The sequence below is a fragment of the Mesitornis unicolor genome, unplaced genomic scaffold, assembly GCF_000695765.1.
Source record: "Mesitornis unicolor isolate BGI_N332 unplaced genomic scaffold, ASM69576v1 scaffold23887, whole genome shotgun sequence".
NCBI lineage: Eukaryota > Metazoa > Chordata > Aves > Mesitornithiformes > Mesitornithidae > Mesitornis > Mesitornis unicolor.
In genome coordinates this window covers 13,257-27,615 of record NW_010198740.1, presented here as the reverse complement: position 1 = coordinate 27,615, position 14,359 = coordinate 13,257, and the positions used below count along the sequence as shown (strand labels likewise).

At 54.2% G+C, this 14,359-nt stretch overlaps 2 protein-coding genes across 2 annotated transcripts in view; one reads left to right on the top strand and one right to left on the bottom strand.

The window, feature by feature from the left end:
* The window catches only part of WIPI1 (WD repeat domain, phosphoinositide interacting 1), a gene marked incomplete at its 5' end in the record, with an annotated part of 18,669 nt that extends 9,849 nt beyond the window's left edge, over positions 1-8,820 (top strand). The window contains 8 exons of the mRNA XM_010189252.1: positions 64-156; positions 465-535; positions 1,436-1,543; positions 1,893-2,057; positions 2,235-2,342; positions 3,548-3,669; positions 4,175-4,275; positions 8,272-8,820. Of these exons, the coding sequence (XP_010187554.1) occupies positions 64-156; positions 465-535; positions 1,436-1,543; positions 1,893-2,057; positions 2,235-2,342; positions 3,548-3,669; positions 4,175-4,275; positions 8,272-8,319 (816 nt within the window). The remainder of the gene's footprint in view (positions 1-63; positions 157-464; positions 536-1,435; positions 1,544-1,892; positions 2,058-2,234; positions 2,343-3,547; positions 3,670-4,174; positions 4,276-8,271) is intronic.
* A 1,479-nt stretch (positions 8,821-10,299) lies between these two features.
* The window catches only part of ARSG (arylsulfatase G), a 14,765-nt gene continuing 10,705 nt past the window's right edge, over positions 10,300-14,359 (bottom strand). The window contains exons 9-11 of the mRNA XM_010189251.1: positions 13,951-14,071; positions 10,895-10,985; positions 10,300-10,613 (exon numbers count right to left, since the gene is read on the bottom strand). Of these exons, the coding sequence (XP_010187553.1) occupies positions 10,300-10,613; positions 10,895-10,985; positions 13,951-14,071 (526 nt within the window). The remainder of the gene's footprint in view (positions 10,614-10,894; positions 10,986-13,950; positions 14,072-14,359) is intronic.

Here is a 14,359-nt window from a genome sequence, read left to right as displayed (position 1 = left end):
GGAATGCCTTTGCTCCAAGGAGCAACGTGTCTCTTTGCACTCACGTTACCTTCTGCCCTGCAGAAAACAGCCTGCGCCATTCCTGCCCATGACGGGCCTCTGGCTGCTCTCGCCTTCAACTCCACCGGCTCCAAGCTGGCAAGCGCTTCCGAAAAAGTGAGTAAGCACCGCTGTGGGCACCCTCCCTGCTGCCTGTGCTCTCAGGGGGGCCCAGCTCTGGTGCATTGGCTGCCTGAAGCACGGAGAGCAGGACCTCTGACCTGCCCATCCCTAAACACAGCCAACATAGGAGGGGCACTAAAAGGACTCTGACTTGTAAGAGGCCACTGTATCGCGTTGAGATTGACCCCGGCTGGCAAACAGGAGGGGCCTTTGCACATCCTGAGTTTCCTGGGTGTGTCAAAGAAAGGGCTGGCGCTGTTTGCCCTGCTCCTGCGTGATCTTTCCATTTGCATTTTTTGCAGGGCACAGTCATTCGTGTATTTTCCATTCCTGGTGGGCAAAAGCTGTATGAATTCCGGCGAGGGATGAAAAGGTCAGTCCATTCTTCTGGCGGCGACAAGTACACAGAGGGCTCCTGGAGCAGAAATGTAAACATGGGGACAGGCCAACGTCAGATCCTGGTGGCTTTGGCATCTTTTGCAGAAAGAAAACAAGAGCAAAGCGTATCAGATAGAAATGTCATTGTGCCAGACAGCCACGCTGCGCCCAGCTGCCTCCGGCAAGCTTAGTGATTCAATTCAGTGTGTCGATTCAGAGCAGGGCGACTGCAGAGGACAGAGGTAGCTTCAGTCCATCCCCTCTGTCCTTTCTTCTTTCTTACTTGAAATAATGAAGTTCCCAAAGTTACCAGCCCAACTCTTGCTCTCCAAGAAGAGGTGTTTTGAAGCTACCAAGTCATTAGCACAGAAGCTAAGTCTCAGAAGCGAGGATGGGCTGTTCCTGCCCTTCTCCAGGCTCCCTCAGATCTTTTCAGTAGATCTTTTCCTGACTTTTCCCTCTTCCCAATCCTGCCTGTGATTTTACATCCACTTCTGCAAGTACAGAAACTGCTGTGACCGAGACACCCTCCAGAGCCTGCGCAGGAGGAGATGCCATATGGATCCAGCTACCCAGCACTTCTGATATCCTTTGCACTGCCAGAGGCTTCAGCTGCTGTAGCGCGGCTGGCACAGATGTTCACTCCACAGGCAGCACTGTGACCAAGGACATTTCCACCTCTGTTTGTCACTACCTCTTGGCTACCCCCAGCTCTGCTGAGCAAAGGGATTAGGGAAATGCCAGTCTGTGAGCCCGCAGGCTCGGCAGCAGCCAGGCAGGGTGCTCCTTGTTGTGTATGTGTCTCCCTGCTCCCTGTCCTCTGTGAGCAGAACTAAGCAGTTCCCCTTGAACAGTATGCCATGAGGTGACCAGTCCTGTCTTTGCTTGGCCCTAGGTATGTGAACATCAGCTCTCTGGTGTTCAGCATGGATTCCCAGTTCCTCTGTGCTTCCAGCAACACGGAGACTGTGCACATCTTTAAACTGGAGCATCTCACTGACAGGTGAGGGGGTTACTTGGGTTAACCTGCCTGCCCTAGGGGTGTCCCTGCCTCAGACGGCTGCCTTTGTGCAGCTTCCCTCCATTTCCTCACCGTGTGCTCTTTGGCTTTGTGTCCTGTGGGATTTACTCGTCAGAAAAACTGCGCACTGCATCCCTGCTGTCAGCCTCTCCAGGCCTGCGCTGGGTTTTATAGCTACTGCTGTCCCCTGTTTCCATCCCCTGTATCCAGTTGGCTGGTGCACAATGTGTGCCAGTGCTCCAAAGAAGGCCTTCGTGTATCTGAGCTCAGGATCATTTTGGCACTGTTCTGTCATGGTTGTGGTACTGATGCTGCTTTGTGACCCCCTCAGCCGGCCAGAAGAGCCCCCGACCTGGAGCGGTTACATGGGAAAGATGTTCCAGGCTGCTACCAACTACCTCCCTGCTCAGGTATCGGGCATGATGAACCAGGACCGAGCCTTTGCCACCGTCCGCCTGAACATCTCCGGACAGAGGAACATCTGCGCCCTCTCCACGTATGTATTGGCATCCACGTCCCCTCTGCCACCTCAGCCTGCGAGCAGGCACAGCTATCTCTGCAAAACACCACCACCGTGGCCCGTTATCTCACACCCGTGCCTGCAGAGCACGCAGTGCGGTCGTGTGCTGTATCCGTGCAGATGTGTTGGGGCTCACGACGCTTTTCTCATTAGGATTCAGAAGCTGCCTCGACTGTTGGTGACTACGTCAGATGGGCATCTCTATATCTATAACTTGGACCCGCAAGATGGAGGGGAGTGCGTCTTAATTAAGAAACACAGGTAATTGTACCTCCAGACACATCTGATACACAGGCTGTCTTTGAAAAAAATAGGGACATTTCACCTAAAAGCACAAAATGGAGCTGTAGGAGCAGTACGTTAGAACTGACTTTATGATTTTTAGCTGCCTGATCCAATAGACGTGGGTGGGAACCACATCAGCAGGCAGGGACGTGGGGCTTCTTGCAGAGGAAAGCAGCCAAATCTCAGATCCCCGGGCAGCTGTGGGACATCTCAGCTGAGACAGCAGAGGTGGCCGTGCCTTAGGAGGTGCCTCCAGCAGCAGAGCACTCACCACCACGGTGGCAGGGGAGCAGAGCACCTTCTCCAGGCCTCAGCGGGTGCTGGAGAGCTGATTTTGGGGGTAGGATGGTGTGAAACCAAAACCCTCACAGATGCACGCCCGCAGGCTCGCAAGGCAGAGTCTCCCATGCCGCTGATGGGTTTGTATGCAAATTTGATTAAGCACACAACCCCCCGCGCACATCTGGGCTCCTTGGCTCCAGATGTGAAGCCTCTAGGGCGGGGTGCGATGTAACATGTGCTGTGAGCCGGGTGGTGGCTGCCAGCCAGGAAAATGCCAGCAGTTTGGGGTTTATCCGAAAAGCCACAAACCAAAAGCACTTCAAAGCTGCGCTGTCCAGCGTGCTCCGGCCCCGCCGCCTGCAGACACCGCTGACGCCCGCCTGCTCCCGTCTGGAGCTGGGGGGGGCCGACTTCGTATGTGGGTTCCTCTTTTAGCATCAGAGGACTGAAAAGGGCCCTTGGGTCATGAGTTACGTTACATCACACTATATCTCTGCTCAAACTCCGTCCTAAACTAGCCAGGGCTGCTTTTCCCATCTAGTCCGCTCCTGTTGGAAGCCCTTTGGAGCCCCCTCTGTGATTAGAAACACTGTTTGCCTTTGTAACCTAAAGCTTTTGTGGTCAATCCGGTCCCTTCTATTCCTATGCCAGCATTGTCCTCGAGCTGAAGTAGTGCTTTCCCTATCTGCTGCTTCCCCCCCTGCTGAAGTAGTGCTTTCCCTATCTGCTGCTTTACTTGTGGAGCACAACGCGCTGCCAGGGCTGCAGGCAGTGCAGAGCTGCAGCGATGGGGATGTGCTTCAAGGAGACAGGGATGCAGGTGCTTGTCGTAGCTGGTGCTGGGGGAGGAATGGTCAGGGCAGGAGCTAATTCTTCTCCTCTGTCTTGCTCCTGCGCAGTCTGCTTGGCTCAGGAAAGATGGAGGAGAACAAAGAAAACGACCTTCGGCCTCCGTTACCTCAATCTTATGCAGCAACTGTGGCCAGACAAAGTACAGTGCCTTCAACTTCCACCATGCCAGGTGAGCATCGCGCGTGCCCCTTCTCGGAGAGAAGCTAGAAAAGCACCTGGGGCCAAGGGAAAAGTCTCCCAACTCCCAAGGGTTCAACCAGAAACACCTCTTGTTCAATGCAGACTCTGGAGCTCACTCAGTTCATCCCATTGCCCCCAAAAACAGCCCAGGCCTTTTCTGCTCTGCCTCTCCTTGTGCAGAGCTACACAAATGGGCTCAGCAGCACAGCAGGAACCACATTTGAGCCTCGCAGTTTGTCAGACAGCAGCTGCTGCCAGGCTGCTTTCCAGGAGCTGAAACTGTGGGTGTACAAGTCAGATCTCACTATTTCTGTGGCAAGATCACTACAGATCCTCCCAAACCTGTTACACCTTACCCTAACAAAGCCAGCACTGCCAAAAGGCCAGAGGAGGCAGCTCTGTGCTAAGGAGGTGATAACACAGAGTCTCTGCTGTTTATTTCCAGCCTCCTTCCATCCATCCATCCATAACATCCTGTATTTTTACCTGAACAGGTTATTCGGAGGACGGTGGTGCCCTGCGAGGAGAGGTCATCCCAGAGCACGAGTTTGCAACTGGACCAGTGTGTCTTGATGACGAGAATGAGTTTCCTCCTGTGAGCATTCGAGACCCCTAAAACTGCAATTCAGCCCTCGTGCTGAGAAGAAAGTATTAACCTCTCACAGAAGAGGCAAATGTTGCCCCCACCTTGTCCCAGCTCACTGTGAAGCCTAAAATAACTAATTAAGTTATAGGGACAGTGCCAGGAAAATTCCACCCCCCACTCAATGGCAGCTGGGGATGGGGCAAAGATGATCCAACCTGGTAATTAGAGATGGAGCTGAACAAACTAATTGAACGAAGTGCAGATGCAGAATGACGTTCAGATTCAGATCCAACCTTTGTGCCTTGCACACATGTCTAGTGTCACCAGGAATAGCGTTGGAACTGGATGATCTTTAAGGTCCCTTCCAACCCGAACCATTCTGTGACTCTGTGATTTAGAAATAAACACTTAATGCTCCCTGTTGCATTTCCAGCCAGTTGTGTTAGTGTATGGATGGCAGCTGGGACATAGCTGAACCTCCCCAGTCTCTTCATTTCCAAGCTAACTGAAAAGGAAGCTCCTTTTCCAAGTACAAAGATGAAAGGCGTAACTGTTTTATCATTTTTTATGCCACTTTCTCAGTTCCCATTGGAAGAAGATACTGGCTTTTTTAAATCTTAACTTAATCCTGGCAGTGTCTCTCCAGCTCCTTTTCCTATTATGTATTTACTGTGTTAAGTGTCTGACCCCTAAACGGACGGATGTTGGTCCTGTGCAATGACCTGGGTGTATTCAGTGGTGTCTTCCTAACAGCAGTGCATTAATTAATACAGCGTTAATGTAATGGATTTCAGGCTGTAGGCTTGGCAGGCATTGGAATCCCTTACTCAGTTTTTTTATATATGCTGCTGTTGGAGTTTTGCCTGAAAAGGAGGAAGTTAAAACTTTATCGGGATCCCACAGTTTGTTCCATATGCTGAGGCCGACCTTTGTGAGGCCCTTTCCTATTAACTGCTGCAAAGTGTTATTTAGATAAAGGACGATTAGCTCGTGACTCCCTTTGAAACAACACTGCCCAAGTTGCATAAACCTTAGACCAGTTCTGCCTTGTTACCTGCAAAATAACCCGCTGCAAACTGAGAAAAAGGGGTTTTCAGTTGTCCTGCTCCATTCCCCAAGAAGGGCATTTAAAGCCGTGTGGCCCTGGAGATGCTGGTGGCCCAGGGACCTGGATCCTTTGCTCCCCTGAGCTTGAACACGCAGGCTGGGGACAAGCAAACACCATCCAGCGGGAATCAGGCTGCTCCTGAATGCACCTTCCCGCTGGGGCTATGCCATGTAAAAGCAGCCCCAAACCCCTGCTGCACACCAGCGAGAGCTTCATTAAACCCACTTTGATCCATCCAGATCCTGTGCTGTCATTAACCTGCCACAGCGACCGACACGGGTAACGTTAGCGAGGAGGTGGTGTGGGAGGGACGGCGCTTTCCTAAAATACTCCCTGATACGGTGGCTTAGCCCTCGGAGCTTCCTGATCAAGTCTTTGCAGATATAGGGCTGCGGGTTTGCCCCCTCTTTTGCTGATGGGAACGCGCTTTGCATCTGCTCTGCGTCGGTCGGGGTGTTTCGGTGCGCTGGATTTCACTGAGCTTTGGTGTTTTCTCACTGCGGAGATGTTGGGTCTCAGTGAGGCGTTCGAGGGGGGTTTCAGGCATCGGTCACTTCTGTGCGGAGAACGAGAGAGAGAAAAACCTGACCTTATCCAACAAAAATGTTTTGACAGCGTTGTGCTTTGCGGAAACACGGGAAGGGTTGTGTTTGTTTTCCAGCGAGTAACAAAAAAGACATTGAAAATAAAACCTCAAAACTTGTGACAAAATGGAATATTCGCCCGCAGCCCACGCCACGAGCACGGCTTTGAACTTCAGACCCGTTTCTGGAGAAACAGCAGCGCTCAGACCCAGCATTTCCTCTCCATTTTGAACCATCTTCCCTTCCCCTGACCTCGAGCAAGACTTCAGAGGCTCCGCTGTTGAGAGCGAGGAAAAGCAGCTTCATTCTAACGCAAAACCCGTCGCTGACTGCAGACAACTGCCTCTCCATTAAAGGGAAGGAGGGACGGATCAGCGAGGACATGAGAAGCACAAGGAGGGCTCGGAAAAAGCGGCCTCGATGCAAGCGAGTGTGGATGGTGCTGCTGATTGCGCCGGATCGACCCTGCGGCAAGAGGGTGATCGAGTTCAGTGACGTCCCTCGCATCGATGGGGCGGCTGAAACGCTGTCGGGTCCGCTGTTGCCCTCACGCAGTGTGGATTTGGGTGTTACTGAGATGGACGGCAACCCTAAGCCCCAGGTGAGGAGAAGGGGCCGTGCTGGAGCCTGGGAGGAGGCTGCGTCACCCTTGCTCTGCGTGCTCAGGAGGTTTTGGGGATGGGATGAGCAAACCCAGCTCTGGCTGCAAACGGGTGCACGGTTATGGCTGTTTTCTGGTTACCTGCCTGCACGGCTGCCACTCATTGGGGTTTTATTGGTGTCAGTGAGGTTTCCAGTGGTGCTGGGAGCTCTTGGTGTGTGCACCTCTTGGCCAGCTCCGCTCTGGGAGCTGCCGTAGGGGCCCTCCCATGGTCAGAACAGTTTGGGGTGGTGCTGTGAGGTGGAACAGGAGAAATCCTATGGGATTCAGCAAGCAAAACTGCTGTGTGGACCCGGGGAATGCACACCAGGGATGTTTTTCCAAGAAGATGTGATTTATCCTGCATTTGGCTGCTCGCTGAAGCTTCAGGACTTGAGTTGATGCGAAAGCTTCATCAGGAGAGCCACTTCATGAAGCCAGGCTGGATTGGGTACAGCAGCCAGCTCTCCAAAGACAGCTTCCCTCGCTGATACACTCTTAGATACCATCTCTCGCGTTGATTTTTGGCTGTCTCCAAACCTGGGCACCCTGCCTTGCTCCACAGCTGCCCTCACAGCCTGACATCCCCGCCCTGGCAGCAGGGGGAAGAAATAAATGGGTGCCCCAGCGTGGGGTCCCCCTCATCCCCGCTGCTCCAAACCATGGATCTTAGCACAAGCAGCCAGGCTGGAGCTGTATCCTCAGCTCCACGGGACCAGTGTTTGCCCCAGCACCTCCTCCCTGGTTGCTGGACGGTGTTTCACTCGTTCTGTTACATGGATATGGAACTTTAATGATTTTAAGTGATTTTTTGTCTTTAACAGCTGGCTGTGAGCAGAGGAAAGGCGACAGATTTTGCAGGGAAGCTCTCCGAATAATGATGTGTCACAGGGGATGAGCAAGTTTGGCAGAACCTGACTGACCTCTTCTTCCAGCTCCTGCCCTGCTCGCTCAGACGGGCGTTTTGGGCAGCTGGGGCGTGCAGGATTCAGCCCAATTTACCAATCTGAGGTCCTTTGGGAAACGTGCAATCCAGCGCCAACGCTTGCGCCTCAAAACTGAGCAAGTGCCGGTCCCGAAGCCCATGAGAGATGGATCCCGGGAGGAGCAGCTGCGGGGATCACATCTGCACTGACACAGGGCAGGGCTGGCAGGGCTGCAGCTGCTGCTTGGTGTCCGCAGAGGCGCCCAATTCGGGTGCTGCAGCAGGACCCATCCAGAAGTAGGTGCACGTGTCACCCCTGGTCCTGTGCTGTGAGGTAACCAATGTGAAGTGGTTCAGGGTCCTCGCTGCTGCCTGTGCTTCTCTGCGCCTGCTTTACTCACAGGTTTTGCTCGTGGTTCCCCTCACCTCACCCCGTCTAACAGGGAGGTGTTTCACTCTGCTGTGCCAGGTGATGAAGTTTTTTGGGAGGATTTAGGCAGGCAAATGACTTTACCCCCGGTACCTGAACTCCTGCAAGCGTGGCTGGGCTCAGCCTAAGGCTTTTCCCACCGAGCCAGATGGTTCCCAGGACTGTAAATTTGGGGAGGGGGAAGAGTCAATAAATAAACCGCTCACCGTCAAACACGGCGGGACATCCCTCCCCCTTCTCCTCCTGTGTGCGTAAAACCGACCCGAAACGCGCCCCGTTGCTGGGAAAAGTAAGGCCATTCTGTTTTGATTTTGGTAGATCATCTTGTGCCACGGAGGTCAGCCCGGCGACGCCAAGAGGTCCTGACGAGGAGCACGCATCCGCGCGGAGGAGAACTGCTGGGAAGAGCTTTGGCAAAGCCACGAATTTCGAAGAACCCATTTGTGAGTCCCCAAGCCGAGGAAATAAAATAGAAAACCTAAGGTGGGCCACTGCTTTTTCCTACGTGAAAACGTTTCGGTGAATACCTGGCCCCGCTAGCCCCTTGTTTGAATTCGTGTCTGGTGGGGTGTCCATGTACTGTATGCACATTGCTATATTTAACAAACTCTATGTTAGAACCACAGTGTAAATGCTAATTTAATCCGATTTGTATGTAACCAGAATTTTATATACCCGTTTGTCCCGTTTCTAATTTATGCCGGTTTGTGTGTATAAATGTACTTAGAGGAAGATATATATTAAACTTATGTCTTTGTACAGTATATACATACTATTTTACCCAGGCAAAGTATTTTTGCAGTGATGTTAGAGAAGAAGCCGTTTGCTATGGTTAAAGACAGAATAAAGTCACGCTCTGTCCCTGGCTCCTGCTGTTCTTTGTGGGGCCCTAAAGATGTCAGCCTTGATTCAGTTTTAGGAGGGGGACAGTGGATTTGGGGGGCTGGAGGGGGCAGCTGCTTCCACCACCCACCCACCTGGCCAAAGAGAAACCGGGGTGCGTAAATCGGAGGCCAAAATTGGTTCAGAAAAGCCTCGCTCAGCTGCTGAGAAGTCCCGGTGGTTTCTGAAGTTTCGGTTGCAGCTTCGGTTTGGCCTTTGCATCTGCCCAGAAATGCCCCGTCTGAGCAGTTTCACTCCCCAGTGCTGCACTGGGATGGGCAGGAGCAGCGTCTGCCTGCAGGCCTGATCTGCTGGGTCACCACCTCTCTGAAATAAAGCCCAGTTCACAGAACCACAGAGTCATTCAGGTGGGAAAAGCCCCCAAGATCACCAACACCAACATCAACCCAGCCCCACCATGGCCACTAAACCATGTCCCCAAGTGCCACATCCACACGTTTTGAACCCTCCAGGGATGGAGACTCCGCCACCGCCCTGGGCAGCCCCTGCCAGTGCTCCACTCTTTCAGTAAATAATTTTTTCCTCATATCCAATCTAACTTTCCCCTGGCACAACTTGAGGCCATTTCCTCTCATCCCATCGCTTGTTACTTGGGGGAAAAGACCAAAGCCCCCCTTTGCTACTCCCTCCTTTCAGGGAGTTGCGGAGGGGCTAAGGTTGCCCCATTGGTCTTTCCACACAGAGCTGTTGGGGAGCAGCTGCCCCAGCTCTGCAGTGCACATCCCTCTCCCACACCTTCCCAAAAAAGCCCTTTCCAAACACCAGGACCTGGGTGCTTCTCTCAGCACAATCCCTGACCACGCTGTGGGCACAGCAGCCACAGGACAACCCCAGCACCCTGTCCCCAAGGAGAGCAACCATCACACAGAGCCCAGCACCCTCTTCCTTTTATAGACAGCTGGGTCTTTAACGAAACCCCGTTAATTAACCTCAATTGGCAGCTGCAGGGCAGGTGCTCCCTTTCCCAGGGCACTCACCTTGTGCTGGTCGGGAGTTTTCTCTCTGCAGCCACCAGGGTCTCAGCACCAGGACATTTGCTCAGACGCTGTGAGCCCCATCCTCCCCTGCCTCCTGCTCCCACCATCCCACTCCTGTAAGGTCCGTTTTAGAGGAAAGCCAAGCGAATTTCCCAGAGGAATCCTCTCTCAAAGCCAGTTCTCACAGAAGGGGGTTTTAATGCAAGACCTGACTCTTTCTCAGCTAAAAAGCCTGACAAAAAGCCCTTTCATGTGCCTAGAGTCACCAGTGCCCTGCTCTGCAAAGGGGACCCTCCGTGTGCTCACAGACCCACCATGAATTCACCTCCCCACTTGGCAGCACGGAGCCAAGGGCACCTCAGCCTCCACCCCTGTCCCCCAGGGCCACGGTCCAGCCTGGAGCCAGCACACACCACATTCCCGTGCACACAAACCGGGGAAAGGAGCAGCCTGAGCAATCATTTGCTTAAAGACAAAGCCACGGGGCTCTTCTTCCCGTGCCGTGGTCCAGCGCTTGGCATCGGCAGGCCACGTGCTGGGCATTGCAGCAGGGCGTCGCGGCCGGGTCTTTGGAGTAATCCGCAAGCGAGATGTTGTCCGTAGCGATGTCCTCCAGCGCTCGGGTGTAAGCCCTGCTGATCGCGGGCAGCGCTGCCTGATACTCCCTGGACGCTGCATCCAAAGGCTCCTGCTCCTGGATGTCGCGATCCAGACTGAAAACGAGGGGTGGGTGGTGATGCTGCGCTGGCCCAACGCTCCCGTCGCAAGCCATCGCCCCTCCTAGGGGGGAAATGAGAAAAACACCGGGGATCACCTCTGTGCTCCTCACCCATCTGCGATGGCCCAGTCCCACCATGTCCCAGCTCTGGGTGCCCAGGTCCTGCTGTCCAAGAGGCCAAAAACCCCAGCTGCAAAGCCCATCATAGGACACACGTCGATTCTTCACTGGGTTTGCTCTTGCTTGAACCAACCCGAACTGATTTTGACCTGGAACTGCAGGGAACCAAGGATTTGGGAGGTTTTTTCCCCACTCTTTACCATCTCTAGAAGGGACGCAGTACCTGTGGTGTAAAATGCCTTGTACTGAGCCAGCCGCAGCGTCTCAATCTCCCCGTCCTTCCCCGCTGCCCCACTGTTGGGGTGGAGCAGAACCTGAAGGGAGAACAGCAAAGAGTCCATCAGCCTCTTCAGAGAAACCCTGCTCTGAGACCACGGCCCACGTGTGCGCACCATGGACTCAGCAACCAACCGCGTTTTGCTGGCCAAAGGCTCCTGTGGGTGCCACACGGGGGGACAGCAAAAAGGCACCGGGAAACACCAGCATCCCTAGTGCACGTAGGACCCCCCGAATTTACCTCCCCTGCCCAATTCTGCTGGAGGGAAGAGATCCACGAAGGTGCAGGGACTATCAGCAAAGCAGGGCTGAATATTTCAGAGCTGGGACAGGTGCTCTGTGTCACCCATCACTGAGACCCCCGTCGGTGCCCACAGCTCAGCTGATGGCAGGGACATCCAAAGGAGCTGAATTGCTGTGGGGGCTCCCAGAAACCCCAAATCCATGGGTGAGCTCAGCAGAGCAGAGGCTGCAGGGGTAGGTGAGGTGCTGGAACATCCCCCCGGGCCATCCCGCACTGACTCACCCCAGAGCTCCCTGCCCTAACAACACCGGGAATGGGGGCGAGAAGGGAGGAAAGGGTGGGTCACAGCTCTCCCTTTCGGTATTTAGGACACACGATCCGCACAGGACGGCGGCTTCGGCACACGGGAAGGAGCAGACAAGTGAGCTGGACCGGTCAGCGGGCGCTCGGATAAAAATCTGCCCCGGAGCCAATGGCTTCAGTGAGGGATGAATCACCCGAGGTTTCCTCCCTGGGAACGGAGTTTAAAAGTGATTCAAGAAATTTCCACTGCGCTAAAAAATGAGAAACATCTGCCCGAGCTGCAGGCGGCTCCAGGGTCAGGTTTAGTAACGGCGTCTGCAGCTGATGGGGGCGGTGAGGCCGTAGCAGGTGCCCGGCGCAGAGCCCTGTCCCGGCACGCAGCACCCCCGGGCATCCCGCTCCAGCCCACGCTGCACGGGCAGCTGGTAACTCATCCCCGAAATGCCAGGATTCAGGGCAGGGGGTGATTTCCAAATGCTCTCGGTTTCCTCAATTGACCTCTGTTGCAAGGCAAGTTAAGAAAAAAAAAATCACCTTCTGGATTTTGGCTGAAAAATCGTGTTTTAGGGTAAAAAATGAAGGCTGGCAAGTGGAAGAGGTGGTGCAGGGTAAGCCTGCTACGAGGAGGAAACCCCTGCTATAAAGTCCCTTTATCCTTGGTCAGAATGAAATGGCTCTGGGGTGGGAATCAGCAAATACTCAAGTAGAAATCAGCAAATATTCAAGGGCTTATGATGCCAAGATACCAGGAACTGAACCAATTCGTCTGCTTCCAGCCCCAAAGCTCTGCCTGTTGCCAGTGCTGTCACCTTTAGTGGCACAGGGATGCTGCCATCTTGGTGTAAAGGCACCCAAACCTCCCCCGTGACCAAACCTGCCTCATAAAACCCCACACTAAGAAAATCTATTACCATTTACTGCATATTTAAGGAGCATGGAACAACCCAGCTATGCCTCCCGGCCCCACAGGGATGAATTCACCCCTGATTGCAGCACAAACCCCCCAAAAAAACACAGGGCTGGGGTGGTCCTGGGGGAGCTGGTGGTGCCTCACAGCTCAGGGCTTTGTTCCTCACTCTGAAACACGCAGTTACGGCTGGAGCCGGCACCCAGCAAACCATCACTCCCCAGAAAACTTCATTCTCAGTAAACCATCGCTCCCAGTAAATCATTGCTCCCAGTAAACCACCACTCCCAGAAAGTCGTCATTGCCAGCAAACCATTGTTCCCAGCAAACCGTCGCTCCCAGGAAACCATCACTCCCAGCAAACCATTGCTTCTAGCAAGCCACCATTCCCAGTAAACCATGGCTCCCAGTAAATCATTGCTCCCAGTAAACCACCACTCCCAGCAAACCGTCATTCCCAGCAAACCATGGCTCCCAGTAAACCATCATTCCCAGCAAACCATTGCTCCCAGCCAACCATCACTCCCAGAAAACCATCATTCCTAGCAAACCATTGCTCCAAGAAAACCATTGCTCCCAGTAAACCATGGGTCCCAGCAAACCATCATTCCCAGCAAGCTGCCAGTCCGCCCCTCTCAGCACCATGCACACAGAGGAGGGTTAATCCCGAGGAGCACAGCGGAGCACGCTGGCTGCATCCCATCGCTGGCCGAATCCCATCTGCTTCCCCGCTTCACCCCACCGTTAGAGGGCTCCGTAAATCCCAACCAAATACCAAACCCCTGATGGACGCAGAAAGCAAACCCAGGATCCCCGCTGGGCGCTGGCACACAGTGCTCGCAGGAGGCTGCGCTCTAAAAGCAACATCGGGCTTTATCTGAGGGACTGCTATTAAAGCCACTGTTTTTTTCCTTTATTTTTCATTTGGTTCTGCAAAGACCTTGTGCAACCCCGAGAAAAAAGGCATTGCCGTACTGCTTGTGCTGCTCACTGCGATTTTTAGGCCTAAGAGATGTGGAGTATGGATAGGTGGCCCCCTTGAACATCAGTAACAGGCACGATCCCCACCATGGAGCTGGGAGAAGGGCTCCATCTGGCACGATAAATGAAGTGGATATCACTGGGTCTGAGCTCCTGGGATCTCTCCTTTCCCCCACTCCAGTGCCTGTTGGGACTGGCAAGCAGACGCGCCATGCTGGGTGCCGCGGGGCTGGCAAGCCCGAGCATCCCCCGGGCCAGCGGGCACAGCCCTGGCGGCGCACAGGGAGGCACGCCAGGCTGCACGCGGGGGCGTTTTCACCTATAAACCCACATTTCGGAGCATTTCTCTTCGCTAATCCAAAACCCTTTCACCTCAGTACCCCAGGCCTGGCCTTGGTTGCCCTCCTCCAGGCCATGGGGATGATGCTCCCGGGGGTCCAATGCTCCAGGGGGTCCGCACATCCCCAGCTCTGAGCCTTTCCCCCTCAATGTACCTGTTTTAGCTCCGAGGCGGTGGGACCCGCTGTCAGGAAGGGGATGCCACCATGGTGAGGTGGCTCTGCCTTACCTTGTGCCCTACATCCGACCACCCAAAAAGGACGGGGGACACGTCCAAGCCATCAAAGCGCCGGTTCGGGGGAAGAGCCGCCCCAGCCAGGGCAACCAGCGTAGGGAAGATGTCCAGGGTGCTGGGGAAAGAGAGAGGTGGCTTTTGTCAGGGCAAGGAGCAAAGACCCCCATGAGGGTCCCCCCAACCCCACCTGCACCCTACAGCCCCTTGCCCAGGGGACAGAGGAGTGCCCTGGGGGGTAGACCGCATCCCAGCCCCCATCCCAACAGCCGAGATGTGCAGAAAAGGTTAAAACTGAGGGAAGGCCACAGGTCACCCTCTGCAGAAAGTGCAAGCACAGGGAGTTTTTACGCCAATGACAGCAGATCCCGTCGCCCCAGGAAAATGTGGTCTGGCTTTTGCATGG